Source organism: Cygnus atratus, chromosome 5, assembly GCF_013377495.2.
Source record: "Cygnus atratus isolate AKBS03 ecotype Queensland, Australia chromosome 5, CAtr_DNAZoo_HiC_assembly, whole genome shotgun sequence".
NCBI classification, from domain to species: Eukaryota; Metazoa; Chordata; class Aves; order Anseriformes; family Anatidae; genus Cygnus; species Cygnus atratus.
Window position 1 is genome coordinate 63,008,845 of NC_066366.1, and position 27,615 is coordinate 63,036,459.

The window sequence follows — 27,615 nt, forward strand, 5'->3', positions numbered from 1 at the left end:
GCACGGCACGTCCTTTTCTCAGGGAGATGCAAGCCCCTTCTGTAGGCATCAGGGATGCTCGCAGCAACTTCAGGAGTTGGGTTGCTTGTAAAGAAAGCGTTCACGATTTTGGCCTGTGCGATGGCAATCCGAATTGTTCGGCTTCGTGGGAAGGGTGGCTGTGCTGTTTTACTTCGCACTGCTGCTGAGTGTGTTTTAAATAGACCTGGCACAGCCAAACATACAGGAAAAGGTGCGTTGCTCTGCCACATGAAAGGCGCTGGTAATTGCCGCATGCAGGGGGAGGGCTCTTTGCTAATGTTCAAATTGAAGTTTTATAGCTGGATCTTGTTCCCACCGCCCCTTTGAAATGGTTGCTCATGGCCTCGGGGAGTTCTTTTTAACAGTTTTGAAGGTACAGAGTATTTACCTTTTTATTTTCCTAGAGCACTGTGCACAGATCAGTTAACTTCTCTGCTAGGGAACCTAGCCCTAAATACTCAAAAAGGACATTTCAGGTTTCCTAAATCTGAAACTCAGCACGCCTTCAGCTAGCGTGTTTGGGCACAGCACAGGGCAGCACGATGAGAAATGACGAGCTGTGTCGCAGAGAAGTGTTTTTGTGTCATCCCTTTGCTCTTGGTTGGGAAAAAAAAAGAAATATTCTGCTTTTCATTATCCTGCTAATTAGGGGAGAGCTGTGCTGACATGTCATACAGTTTCCGGTTCCGGAGCTGGTTGAATGCATGGCTCTGCTCTGTGCCATGTAAACATAGCCCTTTTGAAAAAAACATCACCCCCTCCTCCCAAACCCTCCTTTTTTTGGGTTGTGAAAAACGTGCCTTCTGCTCTGAACGGGTCCCAGGCAGGAATAAACCTTCTCATAGAGCAACCTGACAAGTTTAAATCAAAGCCTTTGCCAGAGTTATGTCCCTACAGCAAGTATAAAGTTAATGAGTTTAAAGTAGTTTAGGAGCCTGCATTTGTTTCTAGGTCACTGGTTTGCTCTTTGTTTTTATAAACCTCAGCAAACAGGGAGGAACTGTGTCAAGGGAGTACTGAATAGGGTGGCCCAGGCCCTTATGGCAAATATGCAAAGCCAACTTATTTCTGCAAGTCATTGATGTGGTGTTAATTTTAAGAGTAACTAAGGTAAACCTTTTTTCTTGCAAGCAGTTACATATAAGCATTGTACTTTTAATTTTCTCTGTCCATGCTAAGTCTCTTCTTAGCACAGATGGCACATCTTGTGCGTGCTGAGGGCTGTCAGTTGTGTTTATAAAATGCATTTCTTAGTCAATACCTGATCATTGTTCTGTTTCAGAGCTCAGGCAAGGCTTGCTAGAGAGCGCTCTGAAATTAAAATGGAATTTTCCTCTCACCTCTCCAAGTGGTTTCCCTGCTCCATCACCAATAATGAGTCACCAGTGTCTCCAGCACAGTTGTTTTTAGGATGTCTAAATGAGGCAGCCTTTCTGATTGTGGGAGATCTGCCTCTTTCTCAGTTGCTTTTTGGTGGCGGTGGTGGTTCATGCCTCAAATTCCTCTTGGGGCATTTGGTAGCTTTTAGAGTAATTAGTTCTTTTCTGGAAGTTGAAGGCGGGGGTTAAGCAAATATTTGTGTTCACTATTAGGTTACAGAAACTTATTTAAGGCCTTCCTAAAAATCTCCTGCCCACTTTGCTTTTCATAACTGCTATGGAAGCTTAAAACTAAAATGTGTTTTCTTAGTCTTTGTGCTTTTTTTCCCTCTGTTCCATGGCACACAATGGTTGATTGTAGGGTACTCATAAGTACTGGATTGTTGACCTTATTTTAATATTTTTTTTTCCCCAAACTGCATTTCAGGGTGGGAAAGAAGCCATCCTTAAATAAACTATTTTCTTATCTGTGCACTGTGGGTGTAAGTAGGTCCAAGTTTGGGCCTACCAGTCTTGGAAGCACACTTTTCATTAAAACCCTAGCACGTTACTTGTTCCGTTTGTGTTGGGAAAGCTTTTTTTCTTAATAGAGGATTTTACTCTTAAGCTGATTGTAATCCACTTGAATACGTTTTCTCCCAAAGCATTGTGTTAGGCACGTCTTAAATTATTGGCTTCTGAAAGAGGTGGTAATGTAGCTGGGCGCTTACTGGAACTTAATATGACAACAGTTGGTTTTCTTTCCCCCAATTCCTGCCAAATGGTTCGTGTCCCCAGCATCGTACCCATCAGCACTGCAGCAATGAGGGCTACAAGAGAGAGGTTTCAGCTTGGCTTTCCTGGCAAGATTTCTGCTTGCCCGCTTCCGTCGCATACCCGTCTCAAAGCAGGAGTTTAAAAGTGGTGTAAGCTTGTTCGTGTTCCTGGTGCTGGTACTGAAACGGACCTCGTGTGTGTGGCGTTAATGCAGAAAGCCTCCAGCTGTCCAGTGACAGGACAGAAAGCTGAAACGAGTCCCTGAGAAACTGCAAGTAGAATTTAGCCTCCTGCGCTAAGTGGCCCGTCAGATCCCGTCCCACGTAAACTCCCGTCTTGTGGTTGGATGCGTCCCAGATGTTTCCCGGGTCTTGATGGGGTTTCCTGGGTGCCAGCATGACCCGTCCGTGAACCAACCTGCAGCTTTTCAGTGGTGTTTTGTAGTCGGATTTGTGTGAGGCCTGTTTTGGTGACAAATTCACATGATCAGTTGTATAAGCACGTGTATCTGCAAGTCCATGATATTTTCTGGAAGTACTGGGACAGTGCAAGGCTGACCCGCTTTCTTTAGCTTGTAGGGGATTTGGTTGCATGAGAGCATCAAGTTGTTAGGTTATACATATTTGTAGATGTTGATGTCCTAAGGGACTTGGAAAACAAGCGTTGGATTAGGTCAGTAACTTCAGATTTACATCTTACTGGCATGGAGGGTTTCATTTGGCTATTTATTAATGACTTGGAATAGGTTTGGTGGAGAGATTTAGGGGAAGGAATACCCCGTGTTGTGGTGAGAGCTGTGGGGTCACCACAGTGTGCACATAAAAAGGAATTTCAAGTCTTCTGCTGCGTGTGAGTGCCTTCACCAGCAGTCTGCTGGGGAACAAAAGGCTCGCTACTGCCTCCTCTGTGCCCTTCTCTCCCAGCTAAGCGAGGCTTTGCTTTTTGTGGATTTTTAATGCAAGTGCCCCAAAGAGAGTTTTAACTAACCTTCAGCACTGAGGGAGGGGAACAAAAGGGTGGTTGATGTGAACCGTCCTTTTGAATGCTCTTGTTTGGCAGCTGAGCTGAAAAATCATGTATTTGCTCAGCCCAGCACCCTCCGCAGGCTGCTTTTGAGTGATGAATAGCTAGATGTCTGTCCTCACTGAGAGGCGATGATAAAATACGATCTTGTGCAGCAATACTGAAGCTGTCTTGTCTTGTTTTGTTTTGTTGCTTTCCCAAGCAGGACTGTGAACAGTGCTGCAATAGCTTTCTGTAAAAGTAAGCACGGGGGAGACAAATGCACCAAATTAATAGCAGAAACTATCTGTAAACAAGAGACATTCTTAGTAAATATCACAGAAACTTAATCCCTTCTTAATTCATGTGCTCAGTCTCTCTCATTCTCTTGGGATGTTTTTTAATCTCCTGAACCAGTTAATGATGTTGGCTGAGAAGTACCCTGTGCAAGAAAATACTGAGAGGTGGAATAGCGTCAGCACAGCCAGAGGTGCTTTTGCTCAGTATTATTAAAAACAAACAAACAAAACCCCACAAAATCAAAAACACCGCCATCAACATCAAAAAACAACTGATTATTTTAAAAGGTTGCCATAAATTCAGACTTTCTTAAGTTCAGGTTGGGTTTTTGCCCTGCTTTTGTGGTCAGGACCTTACGCACGGGGCCCTGGAGTATGTATAACTTCTGTAGGAACAGCCTGCTGAGAACGGGTATTTGATATTCTTAATGTCGGTCTGGTTTCACAGAGCATGAGAACCTCCTGGTTAAAGCCAACAGATCAAAAATGGGGTATTAAGGCTTTGGGTTTTTATTCATGCTCTGTATGAAAGTCTCTGCAGCTGCAGAGCGTCCCTGGTTCGGCGTTTCTTTTCCTGGTGCCTGCACGTCGCTTACACGTATCGATAACCATAACCATTTGTCACGTAGAGGGATTCCACTCCTCCTCCCCAGCTCAGAGCCGTCTGGTTGAGCAGCGTTTGCTGTAGCCATGCATGAACTCTGCATACTCCTGTTTTTCCCATATGAAGGGTGTTTGGAGTGGCATCGAACCAGCTGCTGTTGAGTTTCTTCCTGCTGCTGTGGATTTTCTCTTCTGGGAAATTGCGTGCTTTTCTTCTGGACGCAGTCGGTGAGATACATAGTGCTGAGAACTAAGTTGCTCAGTGGCTTCATGACACCCACTTGTAGGATATTCAGGAGTTGGGGAGAAGCCTTTGTTTTTCTCTTTGTAATCTTTGATTTTTTTCTTATTAAGCATTTGGTCTTTATCGTGAAACATTCAAAGCTGTTTGGGTTTAAATACTACCTCCTGTGTGCCTGTGGTTCCCATTAATGGCGTGTGAGGACCCAAACTCATTCCCCTGAGTGCTTAACAGAAGCGTTGCCTTTCAAAGCGAATGCTGAACACACAGGGTCTCGGTGCCAGAGTGCCCCATGTGAAATGTTTCTGGTCTGATGGCTCTCACCTCTGAATGCACCACGTGGCAACTTCCTGACCTCGTGGGAGCTCTGCTTTCTGGTGAGCCCTGCGGTTTGGCTGGGGCTCTTCAGAGGTTCTGCGGTGGGGAGTAGAGCACCTCTCCCTAGGAGCATTTCTCCCCATGTCTCATTTTGAAAAGCAGGCAGCATCCGAAATCTTCAAAACACGGTCTGATTTCTTTCCCATCTCTTTGTGAAGAGGTTTGTCCTCCCAGGCTGGGTACCAGAGGAGCCAAAGAAAGCGTGGCAGCAACTTTCAGTATGCTTCTGTCAGCTAGTACTGAGGCTGCATCCAGAAAGGCAACTGTGGTGCTGTTGGTGCCAGCAGTGTTTTCTTCAGCGAGGGCTGATGTAGGAGGCAATGTTAGGTGTGTCGACAGCGCTTGTCTGCAAGGATTATATGCTTGCTTGGGTTCGGTGCATTGTCTGCCTTGCACTGATGCATCCCTTAAGTCGTAGAGGAGCTGAGAGCCTGTTCTGTCGAGTTTAATGTCCCGGTCTCCCCAGCCTTGTCTCTGATGCAGTCTTCAGTTCCCTTTTCTGCCTTCCACCCTGGAGCTCTGTTTCAACCGGAGATACCCATTCGGAGGAAGCACGTGGCGCAGTTGGCATATCCCCTGTGAATCGCCCCCAACAGCAGGGGAAATCTCTGAGGAGGAAGAACAGATCAAAGATCATGACATTTGCATACCACTACCTGCTTCCGCTTCGTCTCCAGAAGATGCAGCGCTTACTTTCAGAGCCAGCTCATCTGGATAGCTTTGAGCGTGGCCAAGATTTGCAGCGTGAGGTGGCTGCGTGGTTCCAAACGGAGTGATACGCAGACCATCCGTGTCCGATGGAACGGCTCTTCCTGGAAGCACGGCCAGAACGGAGCTTGCCAGCTTATTTGGCTGACACCAGCAACTGTCCATCCGCCCTGCAGCTGGAAAAACAAACGCGCTTGCTACCTTTATTCGTGTTTGGCACCTCGCTTCTTGGCTGTGGCTGTGAATGAGGAGAGGAGGCAGCATTAACCACAGGTGATTCCGCAGGAGAGCAGTGCAAAACGGGTAGGTCTCCTCATACAGAAAAGTTGTTTGTCAGCTCAAGGCAACCCTGATGCCTCCTGTTTTAGATTACCGAGACTTTCTTACGCTTTGCCATTTTGGTAGGATTTCTGATAAAATATTTCTTCACAGATTTAATATTTCTTCAAAGATTTAGAACGCTTTACCCTCTCTCCAAATTTCTGAAGGCTTCCTACCAATAAGGACTCTCATCAAGGTTTGGTGGACCTTTGATTTGTGGTTTATGGCAACTCGTGAGGTTATGAGGGCGTTGTGGGATTCCAGTAGAGATGTAGAGAGAAGGGCAGAGTCTTTTTTGTTCAAGATTTGCATTTATTACCTATAAAAACAGATGTTACCTTGCTTTCAGTGAGGTAAATAAGGTAGACCTGACACTGACAGTAGTTGGGAAATAGCAAAAGCCAATTTATTTCATTAGGGCTTGTTCAAATCTCCTGGCAGAGCGTTTCTATGGAAGAGGTAGTGCAGAGAATCGTTTGCCTGAACTTCCCATTTGGCTTCGCCACGTAGAGTAGTCTTTCTGACAGGCTAACCAAGCCTGCCTAGTTATAGGGAAGGGGTCTGTGTACTATGTACCACCACGTTTTTCTCCAAGCTGTGGTGTGTTAGACTGGAGAGCGGGTTTCCACAGCATGAGTTGTACAGGCAGCATTGTTTGACCTGCACCTCCCATCCCCTTTCCTTGTCTTGTTTATGGAATCCGTTCCAGAGTGGCTTGTCTGAAAGATGGGAATCGCTTCTGTTTATCAGAAAAGCAGAGCAGTTCCCCTGAGAGTGAAGCCTTACCCACATAACCAGCTCTAAAAAATCAGTGTCTTCATCTGCCGGGTAACACTTAAACCGTTGCCATCGTTTTGAGCCCCTGCTTTGCCTGTTCATATGCAGGCAGCTGGCCCACGGGAAACGTCTCTCACATGAAGCTCTGTGCTGTCAGGAGTTCCTCACTTAAGAAGGCTTGATAAGGCGCTCTTCCTTTCAAGATTATTGGAGGGAAAATCTCAGCATTTGGTACAGAGGGGTTCCGTTCTGTGCTTCAGCTTGTTGCAGGCCTTTACCCAAGGGTTCGAGTAACTCATTTTACCCAGCACGGTGGATAGAGTCTGCACGGGCTTTGTTTGCCCCTCAAAGAGCCGAAGCTCATCCTTCCCCGTGGCGGATGGAAAAGCACCGTGCTGCGCTGTGCCTCGACTGTATCCCTGGGGCCCTCTCACCTGCTCTGGGTGAAAAGAGCGCGCAGGAGGTGAGCGAGGAACTGCTTCCTGGCTTCTTCTTCTAGTCGGGACTGCAGGTCAGAGGCAAGTCTGTTTTGTGGGTGCTGTTTCCATCCTGCCCCTGTCAAGGCAAAGGGATTAAGACGGGACTGGTCTATGCAGAAACTTTAGGAAGGTGGGAGTGGGGGTGCTAGGGAAAAGGCTAACATCTTATCTCTGATTCAGTGACCACTAACAGCTGCCAGACACAGCACGGCATGTTCCTCTCTGCTCTGTCAAGAGGTAGTTGAATTACGGGGCTAGCACATTTAGCATCGCAGAGCTCTTGAAATTGCACACTTCAGAGACTGGAGAACACTACGAAATGGTTTGAGACTACATCACGAGCAGGCCGTAAAAAATCTGAAGCTTATTGCAGCAGAGGGAGAACAGGAAGTGTCAAGACTTTTGTTCCAAAGTCTTAGCCTCTTCCAGCACTTTTCCCTAGTCTCTTACCCATGTGTTGGTGTATGTGTTTCTGCTGACTTCTCTGCTCCTGAAGATAGTAAAAGGATTGTGCAGGATGCAGTCACGGGTATCCCGGGGGGCTCTGAGCTGACATACAGTGCTGGTAGCCAGAACTGCTGCTTTTACTGAACTGGTCCGTGAAAGCAGCACCGTTAATGCCATATTTGATATTTTAGCATGTTGGAATTTTCTCCCAAGTCTATTTTTATATCTTCCACATGAGTGTAATGTATAGAAAGTTCATGATTTCATAGAGGTACGGAAGATTTGGCTAGACATGTTCAGAAAGCTGACTGAAACATATTTTCAGGTTCATGTAAACCGCTGGATTTGTAGCCTGTTGAAATGTGAAAATTGAGATATTCCAGAAAGGCAGGTGCTGTTTCTCCTCACAAAGCAAGAGATCTTTGCAGGGGTCTGCTGATAAGTAACCCTTATTGAGCTTTCTTTGAATAACCCACCTGTGCAGCATTAAGGGCATCATTTATTCTTCATAAGTAGAAATACAGAAATCTGGGTTTAGGTATAAGCCATTCGTGTTCAATTTTATTCTGGTTATATATGCTAAAGAGATCATTAGAAAGGGACCTGCTGTCAAACAGCAGCCTTTGAACAGTAGTAGCCACAATTTAAGTTTGCGTGGAGCAGATGAACTTACTTTGTTTGGATGCTTTGTCAGTGCACCATACTAATGCCCTACTTAGAGAAGAAGATGGAGTTCTGTTTTTGGTGTTTCTCAGTAACCTACTTTGCCAGGATGCTGCCAAAGGAACCCAGTACACGAGAAATGGTACACTGTATTGTTTGCCTTCAGAGTTATTAGTAAGAAGGAACAGCAAAGGCTGAGAGATGATAAGGCCAGATATTAAATTTAATTTGATGGTCTACTCCAAGAAGTTATATTTTTGTTCTGTTCTCCGCTATGCAAATGGCTGTTTGCTGACCATTGTTGAAGCAATAGTCAATGGTGGTACAGTGGTCTTAACTCACTGTTTAATATACAGATGTGCAAGATAATAGATTAATTATAATCATTGGATAATCTTGCCATAAAATTGCCATTAATCTTAATGGAAGATAAGCGGTAAAGTCTCTTGCAGAGGCATGGGAATGTGTAAATACGGTAAGTAGAAAGAATAAAGGTGGGGCTATGTTGTCCTGTATGGATGTATTTTGTCTCGATAAAACTTAAAGTATTAGCATTTGAGCGGAACAGGAAGCAATGTCTGTCTGATGAGTGTTCGTTGCTCTGCAGTGACTAACAGCTTGAGGTATTCGTGTTGTATTTACCAAGGGTTTGAAAATGGCAGGAGCTGAAATTTTTCCTTTGAGTTTGGTCTATGGTGGGGTAGGGGAGAATATCTGATGTGTCACTTGCAGGTATTCACAGTCATGTGGGCTCTCGGGGATTATTAGTTAAAGTATGATGATGGATTCTCTTAAACTTCCGAGATGCAAAAACGTTTTTCAAAGAAAAAGGTGAAAGAAGTGCTGCCATTTTAAATGCCCTCTGCCTTCAGAGGACAATTTCCACTACATGGGAGAGGTAATGGCAGATGCGTGTAGGGAGGCAGCTGGGCATCGGTATCGGTAGCAGTAGTAGCTCACGAGGGATGAGGGTTTCTGGGCTGTGCTGAGTGTGTCTGTATATCCAAACTATCTACACCAGCATGAAGTTCAGGAGTTCTGTGGGCCAGCGTTTGGGCAGGATAAGCAGTTTCTGATAGTGCTGTTTCTTCTTGTGTCAGGCACATCTGCATTAAAATTAAAAGCACCGTTTGAGTTCTGGTAGTCTACTGGGGTAACTGTGAAGAGGCATAAGTAACGGTGAGAAAAATTGTGTAGTGCTGTTGATTAACATAATGCCTTTAAAACTTTGCCAAACTGTTGCCGTCTAGAGAGCTGTTTTTTTAATTTGGCTCCCGGTACTGAACTGGGAAGGAAGGGAGTTAGGAGAACGGTTAGGGAGTTCTAAGGAGAATGTTTTATGATTTGCCATCCTAGAATTGTAGAATGGTTTAGGTTGGAAAAGACCTTCAGGATCACCAAATCCAATGATCAACCTGACCTCCTGAGTCCCACCGCTAAGCCCTGTCCCTCAGCGCCACGTCCACGTGTCTCTTAAATACCTCCGGGCTGGGGCCCCCACCACCAGCCTGTTCCAATGCCTGACCATCATTTCCATGAAGAAATTCTTCCTGATAGCCAACGTAAGCCTCCCCTGGAACAACTTGGGACCGTTTCCTCGTGTTCTGTTACTTTTCAGCTGAGAAAAGAGACTGGCACCCCCCTCGCTGCAGCCTGGAGGCCTCCCCTCAGCGAGGCCTCCCCTCAGCCTCCTCCTCTCCAGACTGAGTAGCCCCAGCGCCCTCAGCCGCCCCTCACAACTCGTCTTCCAGTCCCTTCACCAGCTTCCTTGCTCTTCTCTGCACGTGCTCAAGCAAATGCATGGCCTTGTAAAGAGGAGCCCAAAACTGAGCACAGCATTCGTGGTGCGCCCTGACCAGTGCCACGTACAGGGGCCTGGCTGGCCACACAGTACAGGCCGACAAGCCCAACCAATTGCCTTTTTTAGGGTACAGGAACATAAATTTTGCCTTTTTCTCATTCTGTGGGTGTTGACGTTTGTCTCAATCCTAGACTGGAATGTCTTGAGTACAGACGGGCTGTGTTGGCTTGGGCAGCAAAGGTAGCTGCTGTAGGGACGGCGTTTGTGAGGAGGAGGAGGAGACCCAGCAGGCTTTGGCTTCTCTCCATGAAACCATGAAGTGATGGACTTCAGAGAGAGATGAAGCAGTTGCTGCCTCTATTTCTGGGAGCCTTGGTGCTTCAGGCAGCCTGTGGGAAATGCTGCGCGCCGGCTAGGGTGGATGTGCGTGGTGTGCTGTAGGAAAGGTGTGATGCTGGGCTGTGTCCTCGTCGGCTTTGTCCTTCCCCGGGATGCAGTCTCACTGGGCCTCAAGTTCAACTTGACGTGGTGGCTGTGGCCCTCCTACTCTCTCATGGTTTCTGATTTCATTACTTCATCTCTGTATATCATTTTATTTGGCTAAGGGCAGCTTTCCAAAGCTTGAAGTGGAATTTGCATGTGATCCCTGTGTGGTTGCCCTTTGATTACGTGAGTTTAGTCTCCTGTGGATTTATGCAGAGAAGGGCAAGAATGATATCTTAAGCTTCCTGCAGGTGGAATATACTTGCAGGATATATCATGTCTTCAAGACACCTTATAGCAAGTGTAACATTACATGTGACAACTTTGGCTTTTCTATTTAAGGATGTGGCTGTAATCTGTTTTAATTTACAGGGCTGCTTTTGCATTTGTTTTTTGCATTTTGGCTGCTGTCTTATGTAAGAAAAAAAAAAACATCCCACAGCTTACTGTTTTATTTCATGAAGATCTTGTGGCTTGTTCCTTTCAATTAGGCAGGTGTGCAGATCATCAAGCCTCCATCACGGTGGTTCTTAGCACAGCAAAGATGCTGAGGACAGCCTGCACGTGGCAGCTGAACTACTCCTGCCAGCTACTACGACTGACTTGCTATCACATTTTCTTCCAGCTTTCTTGAACACAATCCTTGTCCATGCAAAATCCGCACAGCTGCAGAAGGGAGAGGATTACAAGTATTGGGGGTGGGAATTGCAGGTGTTTGCAGAACCGGGGAGCAGATTGTTGGGCTAACCTGGGATGGAGGGGCATTGCCTTCACAGCCTCGAGGGCCCACCGAGGGTCAAGCAGTTAATGACATCTAGAAACAGAGAGGAATAAGGCAAAATGGAAAATGTTTTCAACTACATTAAAATTGGGGGGAAAAAATCTTTAAAAATTTAGTTAAATCATAAGGCCCAATTTACTGTAATATTAGAATTTCTGTAGTGTGTATGCTACTCAAGCAGCAGGTCTTCCATCCATGTTGTAAAGAAAGTTGAACAAATGAACTGGGGAAGTCACTGGCCAAGTGACTTGAAACCAGGCTACTGAAGTGAAACTGGTGTTTGTCAACTGTAGCTTAACTGTAGAAAAGCACTTGCCTCTTTTTTTCCAAGTTATATCGTTAAATGAGTGGGATGAGCCAAAATTTAGAAAACTATTTAAAAATTGAAAAAACAAAAACCTGAAAAACTTCATTCTGACTAAAGTGTGGTGTCAGGGGATAAGATAGCACATCTTTCAGGGGATAAGATAGCACATCTTTCAGGATTTTACAGCTGCCATTTCATTACAGATGACATCCTCTCTGCACTTAGTGTAAGTGCAAGATGCATTTGATACTTAACCTTCCTTATGTATCTAGCACACTTAAAAGTTATAATTTTCCTCATTAAAAACTTACCAGAAGTTACTAAGCTTACTTTCCAGACTGATATTAAATTGCCTACAGAAGTAGAAATGTTACTGATCACTATTTCGTCATGGTAAGACATAAAATTAAGATTGTAAATAAATGTTGCGTTACATTCTAGTAGAAGCAGCTGAGCAGTGGTGCCATCCCAGCGATCTGAAAGAGGCAGGCACACTGTGATGTGTATACACAGGTACACAAGCAAAATTGAGAGGCAATTGCTCTGTTTTAACCAAGCCGAAGCCTTTCTCCATTCTCACCCCAAGAAGATGACAATTGATATAGTACAGGTGCAAAACAGAACTTAAACTTAGGACAAAAGTATCTCCCTACTCCTATTTTTAACTATTTTTCTTTTATCTTCTTTGATTTACACAGCTGCTTTTTTATTCATTCTTTCCAATCTGGTTGCTGTTTTATTTAACAACAACAACACAGACCAAAACACCCAAATCTGTTTTCTTCATGAAGACAACTTTATGGCTTGTTCCTTTTATTTTGGTAACTGTTAGTGTATCTGAGGAATCGAAATTTAAGGAGGCAGTCACTGAATAATGATGTTGGAGTTAGATTTCTCGATTTAAATGCACGTTTTTCACCTGCACCTCTCTGCATTCTATCAGATAAATTGCAAAAGAGATGTGTGCCCTTGGCTTGGAAGGCTTCGTGTGTGCCTGTGTGTGACATAAAAGCCTGAGGGGTTTGCCCAAACACACTGTAGTTGAAAAGAACTTGCACACACTCAAGTCTCAGCACGAAATGCCGCAATTCTAGGCAAAATAGCTTTAATTAAAAACAACAACAGAAGTGTACACTTGGATATTTCATTCTGACTAATCTGAAAGGACGTCCAGAAGCGTGTCTGTTATTGTAGGAAGTTGCATGCATTGGTGCTGGTATGAGAGTCGCAGTCTGCGACTTGCAATTTCTTCTTAAAAATACCAGTGGCGGTTCCGTAGTTCTGCCCTCCTGAAGGGACAGACGCTGCTTGTTGTGGGTTAACTCGTGCTTACAAAGCAAGAAAGTAAAATACTTCTTTTTTCTGTAGTACCAAAACAGAAGATGATGGTCTTTAATTCTTTAATGAAACAGAAGTGGCTTAAGACTTGCCTTTTCCTTCAAAAACAGGGTTTCTTCGCAGTCTAGAAAGCCAGACGGGATTTTTTGTCGTGAACAGTCTAGTGCTTTGGAGCCTAACCGTAGATTTCCTGCATGACTATGACGTGTCGCCCAGTGGTTCTGTCCTTGTTGCGTGCAAAATATCAGAAATTCTTCATAACTTCCCTGAAATATAAAATGTTAGTGTCCATCATGTGAGTTCCTAATGTCTAAGGTTCGTAGGGTTAAGGGTTCTGCCTTGACCTGGAAGGGATGTTAAGAGATTGACTGCGGCGGCGGTTCAACATGCTCATTTCTCTCTGCAGCGAAAAGAAGAGAAACAGATACTCTTCTTCACGTATTTTGGTTGACAAATCTCTTAGTTCTTTCATCTCTAAGGAATAAATAAATTCCCTTGCAGCTGATAAAATGTGCAGTCTTTTAATGTTACTTGAATTTGCAATCCATAATACCGTGAGGGATTTTTTTTCCTGTGTCTTGATGTGTGCATTCAACGTAGGAATAGAATTGATTAAATTTATTCTTTTTATTTTCTGGTGAATAAACTCTTTTAAAATCCAAATTGGTGTGTAGATGAATAATATGTCTGAAGGTATCTATTTATTTATTTATTTACGTTTCCCCCTATTTTACACCCTGACCAGTAAAGCTGTTAGGCACGGGCTCAGTTTTCAGTATATTAGCAGCTTCGTGGGCTTTCTTTGATTTGTGTCATCTTATGCTACGTTCACAAATAGTATCCGGTGCCACAATATATGAACTTTTCAAAACAGTCTTATTCACATAGCTGTAACTTGAAGAAGTTCTTTTGTTTTGTCTTTTTGCCAATGGTCTGCTCCAACTGAGTCAAAATCTGGCCTTTTTTTTTCCCCCTCATGTGGTATTTGTTTGTATCTTTCGTGCTGCATTAGTTGCTAAATAGTACTTTTGTGGTCAAGGTCTATTTCTAGCTTCAGCTTTTCAATTTTTGGAGGGTCATGCCAAATATTTTGCAAATTATGGTCTGCCAAAAAAATTTCATAGCAGAATAACCAACTTGGATGCATATAGCTGCTTTTTTTGTTATTTTTTCCCCTAAATAAATACTGTTAAGATGCTCACTGATCTTAGCTTTGTTACTATTGTTTTCCGTAGTGCCATAGGTCTTTGTCCTTCAGCAGTTATTGCCAGGAATGAGAATTAAACGTTTCAGTGTCCGCTGAGATCTGTAGCAGAACGGTAAGGGCACGTTGCTTATACAAATCCCGAGTCTGTTTTCTGTGCCGGAATAAAAGGAGTTGGCCTCCCATCCTTAATGAGCTTCTAATCCCTTATTGCTTGAGTTAATTGGCCTTGAGTAAGAAAGTGTATGAAGTCTGTGAGTGAAAGGTAGGTTCCCCTCCTACCAATTTTCTCTGCTAGAGATACGCTATCTAAACTTCACCAACTGCCAGCAAAAGTAAATAGGTTTGAGCTTTATTTGCATTACAGCTGTGCTTGGGAGTGCCAGTCACTGATCCTGCTGCTCTGGGTTTGAGGTTTGAACGTGGAATTTATTTAAACCCTGTTACTTTTGTGTATTCTGGCTTTTGCCCCTTCAGAGAGGGAAAATGTGAGCACTGTAAATGTGGAAGTAGGCAGTGACGGCTGCGAAGTGTCAGCTCCTGCTTTGTTCTTGCATGCGGTGCTCACCTGAGGAACGAGGAGTATCGTGTCTATCTGCAGAGCACCCTGAAAAACTAATATTTGTGGTTGGAGAACAGCATGCTGCTCCGGCATCCGCAGTGGTGGCTCTCGGTGGTGCTGCTGCAGTGTAAGGAAAGAAAAGGAAAGTTAGCACGTGAATCTTTATTTCTGGTTGATTCTGAAAAGCACCATGGTGTTGGTTGTAAGAGGCGACTCTCTTTCAGTGTGTTGAATCTGTAAAGTCTCTGTTACAGAAATGGCTTCTGAAAGCCTCTGTGCCTTTTCCCTATAAAAGAGCCTGGTACTGCTCTCTATCTTAGAGACCCAGCTGGGAAACTGCGGAGTGAACAATTGCCTTTTGGCTCTTTCTGCCTCCTAAAAGAGAAAGAGCCCTGAAAATTAGAAATTGCTGCTAGGTATCTTCTTCTGTCAGCTCGGATTAGATTGGCATCTGCTTGACACGTGAGCTCCTTGGCACACCTTAAAAGACAAATGGAGGGTAGGAGGGACTCCGAACAGTTGTTTCTGCCCGGCACAGATCCAAACCCATTCAGTAAGATTTGCATTAGGATTTTGTAGAATCATCCCACTCTTACTTTTTGTATTTTTTCCTTAAAGCTGTTCTATTTTGTTCCTTCTTCTAAGATTTTGATCCTTTCATCGAGCTTCCCACATGAAGGAGAGAAATACCTGTTCAGCATCTGTTCCAGAGATGCTCCCAGTGCCAAGCAGGAGGGCCTTTACTCAGTCCACTACTCTGTTTAGGTTTTCTCAGGATGGTCATGTAGGGAATTTGGGGTTGATTTTGTTTATTTTGTTTTACATTTTCAAAACCACATAAATAAATAACCACACACACATTTCTCCAGTAGTTGCACCTGTGTGGGTTTGGTACGTGCACCCAGGAATGCAGGAAGAAATATGTGGGTCCGATGCCACTTCTGCAGAGGTCTCCTGAGGATGCCTGCAGCCCGTGATGGCTGCCACTGGGACAGGAGCTAGGATGCTCCTAACTCAGTCTAAAACTGGAAAGAAAACTGGAAAGCTGTGGTGGGATCTACTGGTTTTGGCTGGGGACCAGGCAGAAGAGCTCTGCGGTCGGTCCATGGCCCGAAGAGGTGACTCTTTCACTTTTCACCATCCTGACACCGAGGTCTGGTTTTGTACTGGCAGAAGGGCGGCCGTTTATTTTCTTTGCAAGGTGCTGCTCAGGTGAGCAGCTCAGGAGACTGTGTTCAGCAGAGAGCTGTCAGAGCTGGTCGTTGTACTGGCTTGGGTTAACCTTTAGCTGGAAATTTTCAAAGATTTTTTTTTTTTTTTTAGAGCTTTTGAAGAGTTTGATTTCTTCTGCAAAAGTGCTCTCCTAAGGTGGGGCACCGCAAAGGTCCCAGTATCCTTTTGTGAAAGACAAAAATTCTAAACTCAAACAATGGAGATGAACTCTTGTTGCTTTTAAGCTGGGTTTTGTGAGAAGTTTTGGGGTTACGCATTGACTTTTTTATGAATATCCAGCTCTGCAGTCCGGGTGTTAAACTCAGCTGGCAAAGAGGTGGTGTTTCAGGAGCACAAGCTTCTCCTTCCCGTTCGCTAATGGTATGTCTGCTCTGGACAGGTCAGAAACGTAACCTAAATTGCCCTCTGCTTACTGATTCGTATGGCTGTTTATTGGTGTGTTCACTAACAAAAACCAAACACAGGGGATGAACCCCCCACTGACCATCCCGCTGGAGGTAGCGGGGCTCTGGGGACTGGCTGCAGGTCTGCCTGTTGGGGCTGCAGCACGGTGCAGGGCCTCGGGACTTCCTGATCCTTGATGGTTTCTTCTGGCGTGCTGGGAACAGCGGTGAGGAACCGTGGGCCTGATCCTGAGAAGGAAGGGCCACCTTTGCGGGAGGTGCAACCGGTTTGAGCATAGCACAAAAAGACTGAAATGGGGTCACGTACAAGAATGTGGCATGTTTGTGGGAGCGCTTGTATTACGCAGGAGAGGAATACTACAAGTGGTAGTACAACTCAGATCATTAAGTAGGAAAGAAGCTCACGGCTGAGGTGCTGCTGAAGGGGCCGGTGGTGGTGCCACGTTGTGGCAGCGGCTCACACCAGAGGTGGGCTGGTTGTGGTGGCAGCTTCAAGATGCCATCTTCTGTTCCAAGGTCTCTGCCCTTGCCTTCTGGTACCTGTATGTAGTAGTTTTGGTTTAGTCCACTATCTCATTCTTTTTATTCTCCGCAGTATTTTGGGTTCTCTTTCCATGACAGCTAAGAGACTTATTGTGTGTCCTGCGTATCAGGAAGGATGCTGTTCTTGTGAATTTAGAGCAGCCCAGGTGAGAGATTTCTTTGGGTCACCCTAGTTGGCTGAGAGTGGTGGTGGATGGGAATTCAGAGCCGTAGGTAGGTGGATTCAGGGTTTGGTGATGCTGTGAGATACAGGCAGAACGATACAGCGTGATGGGAATTTCAAAACAGGGCAGAGCAGCTTAAGATTTATAAGTGTCAGAGGCCAGAAGCTAGAAAGCAGATGAGAAATTTCCATTTCGGTGTCTGGGCAGGAGGTTAGGGGACCTTTTGGAGGTACATGCAGTAACTGAGAAGAAGCAGGCAGCACGTGACAAACGCTGTGGTCGCTGATGAGTGAAGCTTGGCAAGGAATGAATAAGATGGGGATGTGTGGGAGGGTTGCCAGAGGGGCTGCAATTGTGATTTGATTAAACGAAGACTCCGTTGAACAAATGGATCTTCTGGAGAACTGGATGGTTGATCCAAGGCTGGAGATCAGACCAGGGCATAGGAGTAAGGAGGGGGTTTCACCATGGAAATTGAAAATACTGATCTGGAGGTTGTGATATTGGTGTCTGAATCTTCTCCTTCGCTTCCTCAGTGTGGAAGGAGAAAATGGTTGGACAAGGAAACAGCACATAAACTTGCACTTCAGATGTGTGCAAGTGCAACAACTCTCCTGTCCATTTCCACTCAGCTGAGTACTGTGGACCCCTCTTGCCTGGGATCATCCTGTGTGCACTCTTAAATAAAGTTGCGGTGTGTAACTGGTTCTGAAACCAGTTTTCTCTGTTATTTCTGGTCATTAGCTATAAAAAGTGTCCTACCCAAATGTGTTTTCTTGTGTGCATTCTTTGGGGATGCAGAGGGAAGCATCACACGTACGGTTTGCCACTGGTATCGTGTTGGGTCCCACTGTCCCATGGCAGCTTTTTGATGTCATTCTGAGAAGTAAGGTAAGTCTCGGTGGGAAAACTTGATGATTTTTTTTGTGGGTAATATCATAAACCTCTCCCAACTGCCCCAAACCCCAGATGTACTGATTCTGGACCTCTGATCTTTGAGTTTGGCATTGGGGCACACAGCTCGTGGTGTGCCTTGTTGGGACAAGGTGGGTTTCTCTTGAATCGACAGCACAGGCTCTGTCTGCAGCTCCTGATCCTGCAGCTCCCGGTCCTGATGCTGGGAGGGTGCAGCAGGAAGGTGACACCACTGCTCGTCAGTTCTTAACCACTTGCTGAAGCATCTGCAGTTTGGGATGGGCCCGTGGATTTAGAGGAACCTTTGGTCTCTGGTGCAGCTGCGTGTACGCTTGAGCAAATCTGTGGTTTGTGTTGGCAGATGCTGACATATACTGAGAAAAAAAGTTAACGCTTATTGTGTTTTAACATTAAGCTGGTAGCATTAATCCTGTTTCTCGGTCACTACGTTTCTGTAATGAGACATTTGAAAAAAGGTTTCATTTTATTTTGATCGCAGACTCTGTGTTGTTCTGTAGGATTAGTGTTTAGCTAGTAAAATATTGTGGAAGAGCTGTGCTCACTGGGATGCTGTCATTCATCCCGTGTGGGATAGCTGAAGAGGAGGTGGCCAAAAGACCACCTAGCCCTTCTTTCTTGGTAAATATATGCTGTATAGGACGTAGAGAACAATAAGGTTAATTCTGTGGCTCACCTCATTCAAATATACCCTTGCTCTGGTCCCATTCTTGTGTAGATCAAGGTTCCTGTTGAAGCTTTGCAATTGTTCTGCCAAAATCCTGTCATTTTAATTTTCATTCTAAGTAACATAGAGCATAATTTTCTGTTCTGAGTTCACAGTATCTGTGTTCACAACATCTATGCCATCTCTGTGTGATGAATGCAGATGCATGATAACTTGCCGTATCAGTAATAGATCAAGAAATATTAAACAGCAGGTACTGAAGTAAGATATTTGTTAATTGGCAGGACGTGATTACTTGGCATGCAGATATTGTAAAACAATATCTGGTCCCTGGTTTAAACTACTTTTAAATTAAGACTTGAAATGCAGAGGAAATTTCAGGGGAGCAGAAAGAGGCAGATATTTTGCTGTTAGGTTTTAAAAACATAAATAGGATGACTAGGAAAAGTACAAGTTTTTGGCTTGACATCCTTTTTTTTCCCAGTGAAGAAGTATATCAATAATACAAAAGGAAAGGTCATTAACTAATTCACAAGAGGGAAATGGGAAGAAGTTAGGTTTGTCAGATATCACTTGTAGTAAAATTTCACATTTGGTTCACAAAGAGAGCGGTGTCAATGGGGCGATTCCTGTCCGTGACTTCCTCAGCACTGCACAGCCCTTTTATAAAAGTAGAGTAATGTGGGCTGCAGTGACTCATAGGAAATAAGACGAGAATTTCTTTAACAAATGTGTCTTAAAATGATTTCAGGAGTCCTTATTTGGCAGCTTTCTTATTTAGCTGTACGCCACGGGGAACCAGTTTTTAGCCTTCACCATCTTACATTTTTCATGATATGCAAGATACGAGTGATTCATTATTGATGAAGTTTTCAGCTGACAGAAAGGTATGGAAGAGAAAGCTTTAAAAAACAGGAGGTGACAGCAGAGAGAAACGGAGGTACCTGTGTAAAGCGGGTGCAATTGAAGGTGAAATAACAACCGTCAGTCATGCTTACGGCAGGTGGCTGTCTGCTGGGAAAAGCCACTTTGGGTAATTTGCTGCATGCTTGCGACATGGCTGTCTAGACAGAATGCCTAATACCGTTCCTGCACCTGTGAGCATCCAAACAAGGACATCACAATGTGCCCTTGCTGCTAAGACGACGAATGGTGTCTCGGCTGCATGAGGTGAAATACCGCCAGCAGGTCAGGAGAGCCGATCCTTGCCCCGTGCCCAGCACTGAGGAGGCCGCACCTGGAGGGCTGGGTCCGGTTCTGTGACTGGGACGGGTTGCCCAGGGAGGTGGTGGAGTCACCGTCCCTGGGGGTGTTCAAGGAAAGGTTGGACATGGTGCTTGGGGACGTGGTTTAGTGGTGACATTGGTGGTAGGGGGATGGTTGGACCAGATGATCTTGGAGGTCTCTTCCAACCTTTGTGATTCTGTGGTAAACCTGATGTGTTCAGTTCATGAATACCAACCTGGTGACGAGCTTTCCATTCCGGCAAAGTCTGATGGCTGAAAACCGAAACAGTCCATGTTCAGGCTGTAGGTCATGTGCAAGCACTCGGTGGCAGTACCGGCGGCAGCAGGACAGGGTTTGGTGAAGCTGCGAGGCCTGTGCCAGGTGCGAGCTGACAGCCAGCAATTGCAGCGGCCTCTGGCCTGAGCCGTCGGGGCCCAGCCAAGCAGCCTGCGTACCAGAGACCTTTGGCAGACCCCATCTGTTCTTTCAGGCTTCAGCATAACAGTAGCAGTGACAATTACTGCTTGTGTGGAAGAGGAACATTGGGAAGGAATGCAATCTTCCCCGTGTTTCTGAGATGAAGGTGATCGCTACACAGTGCAGTCCCCTTTATCTGAACAGCTTGGCTGCTCAGCAAGCTTGCTTGTGGATAGGGGGATGGGTAGTTGATGTTCCTTGACTTTAGTGAGTGAGTGTGTTCTTGGTCTCTTACGGGACCCTCTGTTTTTTACTGATAGTTTGGTGTAACAGTACCCAAGAAGCCCTAATCCTCTGTCCATGCTTGGTTGTGTGCTCCTCCTGGATGTTGAGGGATGCAAATGCTGTGGTCTTCAAAGCATCTCTGGTAGGAAGGTACTTTACGAAGTGGTAAAGATTTTCTTTGTGGTTAGCAGATACCTGTTCCTCTGTTCAGTGATTTGCTTGAGTCGTTCCGTCCTGTTGCGGTTGTTCAGGTTCTCTCTGTCTTCAGCTGAGTCATATTTTCCTGTGTCCTTAGCATACATTTCAACAGCCACCACTTGCCTGAGCACTACAGGACTTCAGATGGGCCAGTTATTATTATTTTTTTTTTTCCTGGCAGTTGGAAAGCCATTCCTGATTTGGAAGCTTGACTAAGTGTTGACAAAAGTGAGAGATTCATCTTCCAAATTCTTGCTCTACCTGTTGTCAAATGAAGACTTGTCCATAAGCGAGAAAAGAGGGTTCTGTTCTGTAGTGGCTTTCTCCAGCTCAACCCACAGGGGCAAATTTGCTTTGCATCCTCATCCCACTTAACCTAAATCAGTTTCACCTCACCCAGTTTTTCCAAAAATTTCCTACAGTCTACCTTTTAACCAGATTTTATATGCAGCAGACTCTGCATGTTTGTTGTGGTAAGAAGAAAAGAGTTGGGTGTAGACTCCTGTAGCTTTCGGATGCTCAGCAAAAAGGGAATGGCACAGTCCCTAACTGGATTAGGTTTTGTGTCAAAAACAGTGTAGCTTAGCTCTGGTGATGGTGCCCAAGTGATTTAGAGCTCATTTTACCAGAGTTAACACTGTTAGTGAAAGCCCCTCTTAAAACTTTCCATATCTGAGGTTCCTGTAGCATTTTCCTCCAGCACTGAATTCTCGGGGTGAAGTTTACAGAAGTGCTCTCTGCAGGTGTAGTGCGAAGTTTTAACTGGAGCTCTGTACCCCTTCATCAGAGGGTCGTGGGGACCACTCACTCTCAGGGTACACTGGAAGAGTGTAAGGGTCAGGTTGTTCCCAGGGAACTGAGACTCATCCGTGTTGCATCTGCAGTGCTGCTCTCTTGCTACCCATCAGTTCCACTTTCAGAGTGCGTGGAGGTTTCGCACCACGAGGTGGGTGGTTGAGTAGTGCATGCTCTGGCAACTCCTGTTGCAGCACAGCTCTTTTGTACCACCCCAGTGAGCACAGGCAAGGCACTTCTCAGACTCAACAACCCTTAAAAATGATGTTTTAGAGGCATGAACTCTCATTTGTTGACAAGTACCTGGTTGGTTTTTTTTAAAGCTCTGGAAAGAGCTGCCAGTAACTCTTCAGAACTCAACGAGGTTGTTGCTGTGCTAATACTAAGACCGGATAATCCTCACCCAGGTCGCTCTCAGCTAATTGCATTGTGCCATATTTGTAGCACGTTACATCATAGCATATCTTTTCATACCTTGTAAGACTGCATGAGAAACCTTTGCAGTATAATTGAATGTGTCTTAACTCTCTTATTGCAGGCTAGAAATCTTCATACCGGAGAACTGGCTGCTGTAAAAATAATCAAGTTAGAGCCTGGTAAGTTTTGCATTCTTTTCTGTGTTTTTGTTGCATTTTCAGTTTTCTCACGTGTTTATTTTTTCATAGCTGCAAAGCTCCAGACAAAAGAAGTGTTTTTTTTTTACTGTTTCAGTGGTTAGATGACAGGAAGCTCTGCAGGATGTGTTATTACTCTTGGTTATGTCCTGCTCACTATTTCCTTGTTCGTTCTTATCTGCCTTATCATTGTTTCATAAAAAGTTGCAGTTACAATGTGTTGTTAGTACAAAGAGAAGATTTAGGACAGATGGTAGATAGTGAGCTCTGAAAGAATAGGGAGCTGGGAGGCTGTGTGTATCAGAAGGGGAAAGAGACCAAGCAATGATGCTAATGCTCACCAAAGGTGCATTGGGAAAAAACAATGCCTTCTGCTTTGTAATGTGTTGTCTTTTTTCTCACCTGTACTGTGAGGATGGCTATCCTCATACGTTTTCTCACTCCTCCTAAAAGAGGGCAGGAGAAGCTCACTTGCTACCCAGGATATTTGCTGAGCTGAAGCCTAATCTGAGTGTTGCTTAGAGAGCTGAAATCAGAAATTAAGTCTGAAGTGGAAATGAGGCAAGGAGCTTTTTATCTGTCCCACCTGGGGATCAGGTATTTCCTTGAAGAGGTAATCTGTCATTACTTGTTCACTGGAATACCTTTCAAATCCCTCTTTAGTGAAGTCTTCTTCTGCATCTCTTTACCACCTTAGTCTCCCCATAGCCATTCCTTGCCTGAACTTCCATGCTGTGTCTGTTCAGGGTGGCTCTGGGACGGGATGAGGGAGACTCCTCTTTGTGAATGTGTGCTTTCCCCGTGCTCACGTAGTATCACATCTCGTCTGTGAAGCAATTAAGTGACACTGGAAATTAACGTATAGTCACAGAGCTAGGAGGTAGTAGGATTTCTGGAGACAGGATGGGATAACTTTTGTGACTGGGGTGCTACAGGCAATGAATGTAGACTCTCTAGGCAGGAAAAGTGGAGGAAAATCTGGAAAGACAGTTGACATAGGAGAGGCTGATGGAGCCATGTGGTTTTTGTCCTGGAGACAAGACTGAAGAGGGATCTAACCACCATATTCCACTGGAGACGCGCAGAAGATGGAGCCAGGCTCGGCAGTGGTGCCCAGTGAAGGGCTGAGAGCCAGCAGGCACAAGCAAGGGAGATTCCAGTTGGAAATGGGAAAAACTCTTCATTCTGGAGAGCGCTCGTGCTCTCGACAGGGCCCCGAGAAGTGGTGGTGGGATCTCCATCCTGGAAGAGTCCTAGAAGTTGACTGGACAAGGCGCTGAGCAACATGGCCTGGCAGTGCGGTTAGCCCTGCTCGGAGCAGAAGGCTGGAGCAGAGGCCTCTGGAGGTCCCACCAACCTGTCTGCTGTGATTCGGGGGTTTGAAGACCAGCTCTGAAATGTCTCCAGTCCCTGAACTCCAGCATTGGTGGTGGTGGTGTGACAGGACAGGTTAGAGAGACTGTCATTTTGATGGGGTCTTGCAACGTCAGTATACTGATAGCGACCGAGGTGGATGCGCTGTTTTCTGGTTTCTTGCTTAAGAAAATACATTGTCCCGTTTGGGTGTAGTTACTTGATTCCATTCACATGGGTTGAAAAGCATAGCTTTTGTTTTGTTTTTGTTTGTTAATTTTTTTTAACAGTTAAAAGTCAGTGAAATCAGAACAGTTTCTTCAATTGGAAGAATTTGAAAAATTCAAGTGAATAAATAAATGAGAAAAAAGGCTCAGCTTGATTCTTTAGCCTTTTTTTTCCTCCTTTCTTGATGTTTCCTTTGAAGGAAACATAGGATAGGTAAACAAGCAAAGAGCTGCCGGGCCACGTTGGTGACAAAGTGACCCCAGAACACTGCCACATTCATTGCAACTCTCATCTTCAAGAGTCAGCAAGGTCTTCTGCAAGTTCAGCTTCATGCACTCAGCGTGGTTCGGATGTCAGCGGCTGTGGTTACATAAACGGCCTACATTTCTGAACCCGCTTACCCACACCAGAATTCATGATCGTACGACCTCGGGAGTGGTGGTCAGTGGGCAAAACCTCAGGTATGGCCTCACCTCCTGCTAGCAGCACCTTGCCAGCCACTCTGACTCCTTCAGCTGGTCCCTTCAAGTCCTCAGCTGGCGGATCTCATGAGGTGGCAACCTCTTTGGAGCAGAGCTGTCTCTTCCCTGTCGTTGTTTGGTGCTGTGCACAGCGTGGGTTTCCATCTTGTTCGGGGATTGCTTTCAGGAACTGAAATGTCGTAATGGTTCAGGATGGTTCTCTTGGCCCTATTTGCTTCGTCCTGTCCCCCTGAGACTCTGTCCCTCGTGCTGCTGTGAGCATGTGGGTGGCACCGTCCCAGGGGACGGTTTTGGAGGCAGTCAAAAAGCGTGCAGTTTTTCTCTGCACGTCTGTGAAACTCCTCATTGTATGAAGTTGTGTTTACTTAGGTGCAAAAAGCAACTGTACAAATTTGTACGGGAGAAAAATAGATGGAGGACGATTAAATACAAAGATCCCATCTATGACAGAGAGATTTTTCTGAGCCATCGGTCTCTGGAGGTGGGGAGAGCGTCTGGGGGAAGCACCTCTGTGTGGTCCGTTCGTAATGCTTCCTTGGCACCCTCGACTGGAAGCAGGACGCAGGGCCGAAGGCCCCGTTTCTGACTCAGCGCAGCGTTAATTGTTGCTCCTGGTTGGTTCCATGATCCGCTCCGCAGCCAAGCAGATGTTTGGGAAGCCGAAGGCAGAAGATGTGTGGGGAGGCTCTGGGAAGAAGCTGAAGCCACTGCCTTGGAGCGACCGCAACCACGGGGACGAGCGGCTGCCCAGCCCCTGCTCAGCGGCCGTGCACCCAGCGCAGGAGCGACGTGAGGTGCTGCAGCCCACGCCTGGGGAGAGCTGAGTGCCACGTCTGTCTCTCGGTGGGACAGAGAAACATTCCCGTGATGGAAGGAGGATGATATCAACCTCCTCATAGTGTAGTGAGAGGCTTCCTTGAGTCTCCGTGTTGCTGCACCTGGTGCAAGTGAAGTAGGTTGGTTTCTATTGTGAATTTCACAGAATCACAGAATCATTTAGGTTGGAAGAGACCTCCAAGATCACCCAGTCCAACCCCTGAGCTAACACTAACAAGTCCTCCACTAAACCATATCACTAAGAACAATTGCTTTGAAAACTTAGCAGAGGCAGAGGCTGAATCCTCTGCTGTTAGAGCCGGAGGAAGAGTACAAACCTTGGGCAGCTAAGTAATCCTAGTCTCTGCTTGTTGCTGCTTAAGCACGACAATGAAAAGTGGAAGGCTCTGGCCCCAAGTCATCACTACTGAGAACCCCATTGTAATTAGCACTGATGACCACATCTTTATAGCTCTTACTCTATTTTTAGTCTGACTTACCACAGAGAAGTGATTTCTTCTAGGGCGGCTGTTTTTTTTTTGTTTTTTTTTTGAAATATATCTTTTAAAACATTACCAGCCTGATCTCCATCCACTGCATGTACACCCACAGTCTCTTGGCAGAGATCTTGTCAAGGTTTTGTTTTGTTTTTAAGGAGGGTTCACAGCATTTATTTATTTCTGTTTGGTGCTCTAGGATGTCTGCTGCCTCTGCAGGGTAGCTCGATGGTAGCAGCTTACTGTCTTGGCTGGACAGGAAGACATAGCTGTTCAAAGTCTTCCAGATTAAAAACAATAATAATAATAAAAAAATCAGCTGCTCCTTTTAAGAGTTTGTCTTCAACATTCAAACTTATTTTAAGGATTTTGAGTAAAGTTTTTGGGCTGTGCCTGCAGAACACCAGCAGATCTTGGATCAGGTCAGCGTTAGAAGTTGGTGCAGCTAGCTGGGTGCTCCCCCTGGGGGGGCAGCCAGTATGAGCTCCTGCCAGACTGCAGGGCACAATGAGCAAAAGATTCATCATAAATTCCATAAATTAGTCAGCAGGGAAACAGGCCTGTGGCTCTCTTTGAGTTAGGTACAGCATCTTTGGGGGGGGAGTGGAAGGCTGCTTCATAGATGGGGAATTAATTTGCAGATGGAAAAATAAGATCTACAAACCCAGTGCTAGTTTAATACGTAGGTGGGTAACTGGGAGCAGAAGACAAAAGCCTCTGAAGCAAGGAGTGCCCCACAGGAGGTGAGCGATGTGTTTGAATTCAAGTTGCAGGAAACTGCACACAGTAAGATGGCGGCGCTTTGGGAGACCTAGCAAAACTGCTGAAATGGCGAGTGAGGGTGAGTTGTGGTTTGGTCTTGTTAATCCCTCACCTGCTACAGGTAATAAACGAGCTGGTAGACTCGAACTCACAACCAAGACCCCAGTATGACTGCCTCTTTAATTTCATCTGCTATTGCCTTCCTTCGTCTGCTCTCTGGACAAAAGTAAGCTCCCTACATAGAAGGTTACTGTCGTTAGCTTACTTGAAATTTTGGGCAGTGTGCAAGCTCTGCTACCACAGTTACTTAAGCTGTGCTGTTAGAATCGAAATAGTGTTTTTCCCTTTTTTTGGCATAGACTTTGGAGAGCATTAGGCAAAAGTATTATGGCACGCTAATGACATTTCCCAGCATTCACCGAGTACAAATGCTTCAAATAATTTGGGAGCCAATTCTATTTCAGAAACTAATCCAACAGTACTCAGCAGCATAGAAGCCAAAACCATCTGAAACACTAAAGCCACTTCCTTCTATGGGTTTAGCAGATGAATCGAGAAGGCAGTCAATACAAAGAGATAGCTATTTGCCAGGGTAGCTTTACTCCGCAGAATTTTCTCCCTGGGAAAATGTAATAAACAAAATATATTAAAATTACTAGACATCTAGTGTAAATACTGTCATACTGATAAATAGTGACCTCAGAAGCCTTTGATACTTTAAGGGCTGGTGGTAATCTGTAGTGAAAGATTACAGAAGGATCTCGTTTGTGGTTTTCTTTGGGTTCAGTGACTGTGTTTTCTGTGTGAGATCTCTGTAGGAGCCAGAAGTAGCCAGTTACGTGTTTCAAGTCGGATCTTAATCCGTGCGTGGAACTGTTGAAGGGTGTCTGTACAAGGGGAAGTAGTCATCCAGCGCCGTGGAGCTTTGTGCTCGGTGCATTCACAGCCAGATCTGGTTCGTTACCTTTGTTTTGTATCTGGTGGTTCGGATGTGGAGGTTCACGTTCCACGCATGAACACCGCCTTTGGGCTGAGCCGGGCTCGGGTCAGGGTCTGTCCTCTCTGCACCATGACCACAGCACAGGGGAGCTGCGGTTTCACACCAGGGCCTTGGGGGACTGAAGAGGTGTGCTGCAGCAGTGCAGCCTCATGCTCTGTCTGTGTGATTAATTCCCTAGAGATGCTATGAACTATGGAGAAAAACAAGCCTGAGGCTTATTTGAGCTGAGCCTGCAGGGGTCAAACCATTGTTGCAAGCTCCAGGAGCTGAAGAAATATGAAAATAACTCCTGGTTATCCCTTTCACCTTCACTGCCTTGTGGTGTGTAACCTGGTTGGGCTGGGATCATGTCTGGTGTGCGTGATGGTTTAACTAGACACAGGTTTTACGTGCTGAACTGTCGGACTGCCAGAAGCCCTCACTACCCATTCCTGTGCTCCTTTGCTG

At 45.4% G+C, this 27,615-nt stretch overlaps 1 protein-coding gene across 4 annotated transcripts in view; it reads left to right on the top strand.

Moving 5' to 3' along the window:
• Window positions 1-27,615, top strand: part of MAP4K5 (mitogen-activated protein kinase kinase kinase kinase 5) — a 70,464-nt gene that overhangs the window by 866 nt on the left and 41,983 nt on the right. For all 4 annotated transcript variants that reach the window (XM_050711001.1, XM_050711003.1, XM_050711002.1 and 1 more), the window contains exon 2: window positions 21,955-22,012. In XM_050711001.1, coding sequence (XP_050566958.1) covers window positions 21,955-22,012 — 58 coding nt within the window. The remainder of the gene's footprint in view (window positions 1-21,954; window positions 22,013-27,615) is intronic.